Source organism: Tympanuchus pallidicinctus, unplaced genomic scaffold (genome assembly GCF_026119805.1).
Source record: "Tympanuchus pallidicinctus isolate F22 unplaced genomic scaffold, pur_lepc_1.0 scaffold13, whole genome shotgun sequence".
Lineage (NCBI taxonomy): Eukaryota > Metazoa > Chordata > Aves > Galliformes > Phasianidae > Tympanuchus > Tympanuchus pallidicinctus.
Window position 1 is genome coordinate 663,683 of NW_026294648.1, and position 8,870 is coordinate 672,552.

An 8,870-nucleotide genomic window follows, 5' to 3' on the forward strand; every position below is an offset into this window, starting at 1 on the left:
CAGAGAAGATTTGGTCCTTGTAAACTTATTTTTATGTCATATTAGAAAAGAATGTATACTAGTCTTCCAGGATGCAGAGACAAATGTTGCAGGCTTGCTTTTTGTGCGGAGCTGTAGTCTGGTTTTGAATCTGAATACAGCATTGGGTTCTTGTCTCTTAAGACTGAAGTGGATCAGGATCTTACCATGGATTTTGTGTGCGGTTTCGTAACTTGCTTAATTTTATATCAGGATTGTCAGATTTAACTTTTTTTTTTTTTTAAGTGAAATTTTTTAAGTGAAATGTTTGTTGCGGTGCTATATTATTTGTCTCTAAATTTTTTATGCCCATAAGTTGCTCAGAATTCACTTCAGAAACTAGGTGGAAGACTCTGGTTTTGCTTTGAAGCTAGAAATAAGGTTTGATAAAGAAGCACTTTGAATTCTTTGTAGGGCTGAAATTGCTTGACATTATTACTAGCTTGAATTGTTATGAGTTGTCGTTTGTACACACAGGCCCCTTGGCTAAAAGTGACAGTGTGCATCTGCTTTTTTCTTAAGTTGTTTTTGAGTCAATTGTCTTTTACTTAAGCTTATACTATGAAGTGGTTAATGCCTATTCTGTTGTTTTTTTATATTAAAAAAAAACCTTAATTATTAAATTCTCATATTATCTGGCGTACTTTAAGTTTTATATTTCAGTTGAACATGCCAGTGGCTAAAGGATTTCTAATCCTTGTTAAATCTAGTGTTAGTATTGAGGCTTCCTAGAATAAAAGAATTGTATGCATTTTTTTCCTTGCAGTGTATTTAGTGCAGATGTATAAAATCTAATGGGTCATTTGCCCATTTAGAAAAAATAGAAATATCTGTCACTGTCATTTCAGGGAGCTTCAGCAAGCTATGAATGTACTTCTTGTTTTGCTTTTTAAGAGCATCTTCGGTCTCTCTCAGCTGAAGGAGTATGGGGGCAAAAGCAAATCTGTTTCAAATGCATTTGTTTAACAACTGTATGTATGGTGGAAGTTAAGTACATGCTTAAAGATTGTGATGAAGTAACCTAGTGATTATTTATTTATTCAATTATAGGTAAGTTCAGTTAGGGTGATCAAGTTCTGTCTGCACTGACATAGGTTTCAGTGTCTTGAGTCTTTAGAAGACTTAGTTTGACTTCTTCAGTTCACAGTAAAGCTTTTACTGCTCTGAGGCTGCCACTGATAGTCTCAAGTAGTTTAAATCTAGCTCGTATTTGTGTGGGCAGTAGTGCTAAAGTTTAGCTGTTTTTAGTGCTCGGGCTCCCGTTAGGCAGATTTTTTGGACTAGTTAATCACTTAAGTTGATCCTCGGGTACTTTATCTGAAAAGGTTGTAATTCCAGGCATTACAACTTCAACTCTAGCTCTACTTTCTTCCAGTTACCTAATGAATGACTTAAAATGCTTCAAAGGTAACAGCATATATGTTAGTAATTCTTGCTTGATGTGTTGGTTTGCCTTTTACCAATTGAGAAATCCTTAAGAAAGATAAGTTGGGGGTGTTTGACAGTGTTAATTTTTTAAAAGCTGAAAGTTTTCTTTAATGACCTGCAGCTTAAAAGTAGCTGTGTGAGAGAGCAAACATGATCAACAAAGGTGATATTAGTTATGAAAGAAGGGAAGAAATATGGTATGTTTTATTATCTCATTTGATATGGAAAAAAATGTGGATGTTGTCTAAGTTTTTTTTTTTTTTTTTTTTTTTTAAGCAATGTTAGCTTTTAGCATCAGGAGAATTTGGTCTAGATGATCTAGTCAGCATAAAATTTAAATATACTGTTGTCTTATTTTGAATTTATGTTTATCCATATTGTAAAAATTTTTTTCTGGTTTATAAAAACATTAGGTTCTCTTTGATACTTCATGGTTAATCAGTAACCATTGGATTAATGTTACTGTGCTGCTGTGTTTTAGGGAATGGTACCATTTGTATTTGTTGGAACCAAGGATAGCATCACTAACGCAACTGTTCTTCTGGATTATCATCTTAATTATTTAAAGGTGAGGATAAAACTGCTTTTCTGCTACTGTAATTTTTCTAATACTTAAGGTAAGAGGAGGATGATAAACAAAATCTGATCGGGCCCCAAAGGCTTTTGAAAAATTGATATTCTATCCAGTCAATCTAAAAAGGCTTATTGTAAAAGCCACAGTGGTTTTTTGGTCTTGGTTCTTGGTTTGGTTTTTGGCTTGTTTTTTGAAAGAATTGACTATCAAAAGGGTGGAATAAAAATACATGTTTTTTAGAATGCACAAGCAATGGAGTAAGAAACAGAAGAAAAATCAATCTCAAATACAAGGAAGAGAGAAGTCCCATTTCTCTAAGTGTTGAAGGGGCTTGACAGTGTCCTAATTGGAGTAGGTGAGCCTCAAAGATGCCTTCCAACCTCAGTTGTTCTCTGGTGGAGTTGAAACTTTTTTGGGTTTTATAAATAGATTTCTCAATTTAGAAAGAAAAAAGGAGAAAAAAAGAGAAGAACAAAAAGAAAAAAAACAAATGAGAGAGAATAAAGGTTGCTACCAGCTGTTGATATTAACTAGGCAACTTCTCAGTGTATAACAGAAGTGCTTTCTAAGCGTGTTGCTGTCAATAGCTCCTGTTTGTGTATCTTTTCTAGTTGTTCCATGTGCCAACTGTCTTTCTGTGTCTGAGTTACAGCACTTTGTGTTCTATGCTTCGATGCTTCTTTATGTCCCTGATACTGTTACAGTTAGCTAGAATTTAATAACAATATAACGTCCAGGCATTTATATGAAACCATGCTATTACATCATAATTGTTTAATTTCCGTGTTTCTGAATGCAAGAATAGGAAGCTTGTGGTGAAATCTTACCTGAAGTTTACACCATGCTGTTGTTGGGACGGTATGAATGGATATTACTGTATTAAAAATATAAAAGATGTGAATTTCACTGTATATTTAACATTTTCATAACTATACAACAGACTATTCTCGAAGAATGAAATAGATTATCATCAGAAACACTTCTGGTTTTGTCCTGATAAATACAGTTGGATCATCACATATGGTTACATCTGACTTTGTTATGCTTGTGTTTCCATAGGAGGTGGACCAGCTACGTTTGGAAAGATTGCAGATTGATGAGCAGCTTCGACAGATCGGAGCTACTTCTAGGCCGCCACCAAATCGTACAGATAAAGAAAAAGGATATATGACTGATGAAGGTCCAGGGCTTGGAAGAGGTAGTCGACCTTACAGAAACAGAGGGCATAGCAGACGTGGTCCAGGCTACGCTTCGGGTAGGTAACTAGAAACGTGCATACAGTTTTCATAGTAGCCAATTAGATATTGCTTTCTTGAATCCTGTTCTATTAGTAGTTAATTCTTTGGAAACGTGAGTGTTCAATGAGAAATTCAATTCATATTAATTAATGAAATTTGAAGACTATTTAATGGCTTTTTTGCTGTAGAAAATACACTGAAATGAAATTTACTGCTAATATTTTCACATAGCTTCTGTCTCTAAGAGCATGTGTATGTATAAACAGTTTAGGATAGAGATTGTTATTTTATCTGTATTTTAACCAGTTTTTAGTGGTGCCTTCGTTTTCCATTTCCCTCTAAGAGGATATCTTTGTATAAATAAAAATAAAATCAGAAAAGATATTGTATGCAGTTCAATTTACAGGAGTGCTTACCTCATATTAAGTTCAATTTGTGTTTTTTTTTTTTTTACTAGAAGAGCATAGTCAAGAAAATAAGGTTGTTCTTTTAAGCTTTAAGTTATTAATGGATAGTTTTGGGATCTTAACTTCAGAGCTGTTTGTAACCTCAGTATCCGGAATAAAGGCCTGCTGGTGTTTGTCCTGACTGAAAGGCCTGTATGAGCTTGGTAAGACAATTCAGGAATACATTCAGTGTAGCAGAAGACCAGTGTTTTTCTGTAGAAGCCCCTGTATGATTTTTTGAAAAAGATAAAGGCTGACATGGCTAAGAAGTGTTATATGAAAGGAAGATTGGGATAAAGAATGAAACTATCAGCGAAGTGATCTATTAGCTACAAAAATTACAGAGTTGACAGTATTTTCAGTCTGATACGTTTCTAGCCTTTTTTTCCCCATTTTAATAAAGGAGTATTGGATGTGGGCTGAAACAGGACAAGTTAAATTCAGGAATTCAGTCTCTTTTAAATCTGACTAGACTTACTACATTTGCACAACAGACCGAATAATTGATAAGACTATTAAAACCAAGTAACCATGAAAGTGTGGTGCACAACTTAAACTGATGTGTACTTCTGATTTATTGAACGTACCTGTATTGACTTTCTGGAGAAGTACATCTGTGTTAGAGATTGGGAAACAAGAATTCTAAAATTGTTGAAAACTAAAATTTTCAAGTGCATGTATGTATTTTTTGTTCGGTTGTAATAGTGAGCTACAGTGGCACACTTTGGATTTTTTTTTTTTTTTGTATCCTTTTGATAGGAACTAATTCTGAAGCATCGAATGCTTCTGAAACAGAATCTGATCACAGAGATGAACTTAGTGATTGGTCATTAGCCCAAGCAGAAGAGGAACGAGACAACTACCTTCGCAGAGGAGATGGACGAAGACGTGGAGGTGGTGCAAGAGGGCAAGGAGGGAGGGGTCGTGGAGGATTCAAAGGTAAATCTAGACTTAATTCTGGAGAAGGTCAGTGTTGGTATTCTTAAGCAAAGTTCTTTCAGCCTCTTGTTTCACGTAATGTACTTCAACACCCTAGCCTTCCCAGAAGCCCTCTTTTGAATTCTCTGCACTTTGTCAGTCTCTTTAAACTAAACACTTAGTATGTGTACTGAATGTTGAGCAGAAGGGAAATCCCTTCTTTTGACTTGCTGACTACACGTAGTAACACAAGTCATTATTCAGCTGGCTGTCACTGCTGTGATAGCATGCTTATGTCTATTCGAGTTGTTGTCCAGCAGACTACTGTATCTCCTCCTCTGGAGCTGCTGTATAGACAGTCTGTCTACAACAGACACTGTTGGATGGAGTTACTCAGAAGCTGTGGGACTTTAAGTTCCTCTTTAATGTTAATGAGTTTCCAGTCAGCCAATTCCTTCAGCTCACGGAGGTCCTTATAATTGGCAGCCCTAAACTCCAAGTACATAAGCCACTGCCCAGAGTTTGATGTCGTAAGGCGACTTGCTGAGAGGGCATTCTGAGGTCCTTTCATGCATTCTGTAATAAGTTTCTTCCCTATATGAGTTGTGATTGTTTCATATAATTTGCTCTCCTAACATGCGTCTTGACTTATGCTTGTGGGTTATGTCACTACTTACAGAGGTCAAGGAATCAAATTCTGTTTTGGCAGTGTATGTAAAATGTCTTAGAATCTTACACATTCCTATCATTTATATTCCCATCTTCTTGTATTTGGTTTCCATGCGATAGGGTTATATATATTTGGAATTTACGTGTCGAATGGAAAAGGCGAAACAAAAGTAAAATGGGTGAACTCATTGGAGTTAAATTTTCTTTACTGGTGTGATTTTTTTCATTGAATACACTTAAAATAATTATTCTACAACTTTGCATATTTTTTGAAATGCTTTTTCAAGTTATGGATATTGCTTGGTTCAACAAGATTTTTTTCCAGAAAAAAAGGAATGCAGTATTAGAGAGTCATTACAGAGACTGTGATATGTTAAATTGTACTTAAGTTGATTGTGTCTTTCTGTCCTGTGGCTGATCATGTAGTAATACATCTTCAGTTGCCTTCAGGAAGTGGTCTTTCTTAAACTCTACTGTTTTAAGTGCTATGGTTTTTGTCTACTGTGATTTGCCACCTGAGAAGATCTTCTGTGGTGATTCTTCAGTCATACTTAAAGAACTGTTGCTGTTCTATCGAGGGTATTTTTTAATGTTCTTTAGGATGGAAACTTTGGAGTAATTACCTGTTACTGTATTTTTTTTTAAATAAAATTCTACATCCTTATTGAGAAACATAGTTAATTCTTTTTGCAGGAAGTGATGAGCAGTCACGAACAGATAACCGTCAGCGTAATTCAAGAGATGCGAAGGGGAGAACAGCAGATGGATCTCTACTGGTAATTTTTATCTTCTTAGAACTATGCAGTGGTTAAAATTTCATGATCGTTATATACTAACAGTAGATTCTTCAGAACAGCAGCCGACATGGGAGCCTTGTGGTTCCTCATTTTCTAATCGTGTTTATGAGAATAGCCGTGTTCTGTATTTTTTAGCATTCATGCTACCTGATACATCAAGATGCAGCTACCTAATGCGGAGGCTGCTTTGGAGGTCTTTGTTTTGCTATCAGTCTCTGAAAGTACTAAGTGGCATTGTTTGATTTTTATTTTTTTTAGCTCAAACTGACCACGAATTGACTGATAGTTTAGAGCTTATTTCCTGAGCTTAGTTTTCCCTTGGATTAAAACTCTGCTCCTGAGCCCTGAGGTCTTACTAGGCAGCTTTATTGCATTCTTTATAATCGTTAGCCTATAATTCTTTTTTTCTTAGAGATGTTGTCTACTCTTGTTTTTATCTTTTCAACACGAGCAGTGTAACTGAGGAAAAAGAATGCTTAAGCAGAAAGATATGTGTGTTGCCGCCATAATCTCCAGAGAAATTAAGTATGCAAATGAAGAAACAGTTCAAGTCACATATTGGAAGTACTTAGATTTTTATAAGGATACTGGTACAGTTTTTCAAGTGCATTTCACCGGGCAAAGTTAGGTATATACTTGAAGTTTCCATAAACGGAAACTGTTCTCGCTTTGTGTGCAACGTGCAGACCTTCAACCATCTCTTACTGCATAGGATGAGTTACACTGGGACGAGCAAATGAGTAGTTGCCACCTTTTGCATGGTGTTATAGGGAGTTCTGATGAGATTCAGATGAATCTTTTTGGCTAATCAGCAATTGACTTTATTGTTAATAAGCTGTTACCTACTTTAAGTAGGTAAAGGAGGACAAAGTAAATGAAGGCAAATGTTGATACTGGGGAAAAAGAAAGAAAGAAAATCATCAGTCGTAATTTTTTTTCTGTTGCTCTGAGATTTAGAGGTAATTTGTTTTAAGTTAGTACTGAAATATGCTTGAAACCTGACAAATCAAATCATAAAACCTTCTTGGAGTATTTTAAGTAATAAGCTAGAAGTAGTACTAAGGGATTACCTCCTACAAGTTAGAAACATTTAATGCTTATTTGAGTGTTTATAAAATGTGGCTATTTATAACAGTCATGTCAGTCTTTTTGGTGGATTCAGTGACTTTTTTTTCATGTTCAAAAGGTGCATGGGTAGGTGACTTTTTATTGTTGATACCATTTCATGACTTTTCTAGAACTCTTTTTTTCAAAATGCTTCTATACAACTCGAACCTTGAATTTTTAAAAATGAAATGATGTTTCAGAGTTACATGTGCTGAAAGTTCTTCAACTTCTTCTTGCACATACACTTTTTTTCTTCCACTCTCAGGAGGGTGTGAGTGCAGGGAACGCCTTTCAAAGGCTAGGTAGTCTAGAGTGTGAGGTTGGCTTTTTTTGTGCGTGTTTCAAGGAACATGGCTTTTTCAAACACACATAATCACGTGATGCCTGTTTTCAGCTAGTTGTCTTTAACAAAGCCTTAAGGATCTGGCACTACTTTTCTGACTTTAATAAAACGCTCTCCTTCCTGGCTGCAAAGGTTGCAAGTACGTAAGGGGTAGACAAAAGGAGGAGAATGCTTTATATAACTCTGACTTGTTCCAGATCAGAATTGACTGCAATAATGAAAGGAGTGTTCACACTAAAACATTACAGAATACCTCCAGTGAAGGCAGCCGGCTGCGCACAGGTAAAGAACGTAATCAGAAGAAAGAGAAAGCGGACAACGCAGATGGCCAACAGCCGCTGGTGAACGGAGTACCCTAAACTGCATAAGTCTGAAGTCATATTTCCTATACTGTTCAGTAATTCCTATTCCACGTTAGAGAAACTTGTTAGGCCAAAGACAAATAGTAGGCAAGATGGCGCAGGGCATGAAATGAACATATGTTCTCTGTTAGCCTTTTTTTAACATCAACAGTATGCAGCTGTTTTCAGAATAAAAAGTTATTAAAATATTTGCATAAAAAATACCTGAATTTCCGAAAATCGCTTTCAAGTACATATTGCACTTCAAACAATTAAAGAACCTTTTTTGTTTGTTTTAAAAATACTGAGCTGTGCATTGGTAAACTTTCTGTTCAGTTGTACCATTTTAACGCACTGGGTCAAAATCACTGCTCAATTTCAATTCTCAGAATAAATAGTGTTTGCAGTAATCAAATTGGCTTCTGTTTTCAATCTAACTTACAAGTTCTTCATGAAATGCTATGTCGTTTTATGTCCTGTGTCACGTTCTGGTCCACCTTTTTCAGTATTTTAGTGGACCCTGAAATATGTGTGATGTAACAGTTGTCATTTTCATTAGCAAAAAAAGTTGTATGATCTGTGCCTTTTTTATATCTTGGCAGGTAGGAATACTATATTTGGATGCAGAATTCAGGGAAGATGAGTTGGTAACACTAAATGTAAAATATATGTAGCAATCTTTGTCAGATGTTAGTACTTTATAGACAAGTGCATGCTTTCCATAATTTTTTCCTTACATAAACATTGGGTTAGGCAGTTATAAGAATAGGAAATTTATTTTGCACTGAAGATTTGGCGAATAGTGTTACTGAAAAAGGGGTTGTAACTTTTTCTTTGTAGGCAGTATAGATTTTTAAAAAAAAAAAACTAAAAAAAAAACTTTACGTTGTGGAGAACTTAAAGGAAAAAAAAATGAGAAAAAGCAGCAACAACAAAAAAATACAACTCATTGTTACTGAGGGAACAAAAGTAATTTGTTCACATCTAGTAA

General features: G+C 35.4%; 1 protein-coding gene across 2 annotated transcripts in view; it reads left to right on the forward strand.

The window, feature by feature from the left end:
- FMR1 (fragile X messenger ribonucleoprotein 1) overlaps window positions 1–8,801 on the forward strand; it is a 29,594-nt gene extending 20,793 nt beyond the window's left edge. The window contains exons 11-15 of one of the 2 annotated variants that reach the window (XM_052673517.1): window positions 1,928–2,014; window positions 3,080–3,275; window positions 4,464–4,643; window positions 5,985–6,067; window positions 7,736–8,801. In XM_052673517.1, coding sequence (XP_052529477.1) covers window positions 1,928–2,014; window positions 3,080–3,275; window positions 4,464–4,643; window positions 5,985–6,067; window positions 7,736–7,897 — 708 coding nt within the window. In that variant the 3' untranslated portion in view covers window positions 7,898–8,801. The remainder of the gene's footprint in view (window positions 1–1,927; window positions 2,015–3,079; window positions 3,276–4,463; window positions 4,644–5,984; window positions 6,068–7,735) is intronic. The other variant, XM_052673518.1, reaches the window with a different exon arrangement.
- Window positions 8,802–8,870: the final 69 nt, after the last annotated feature.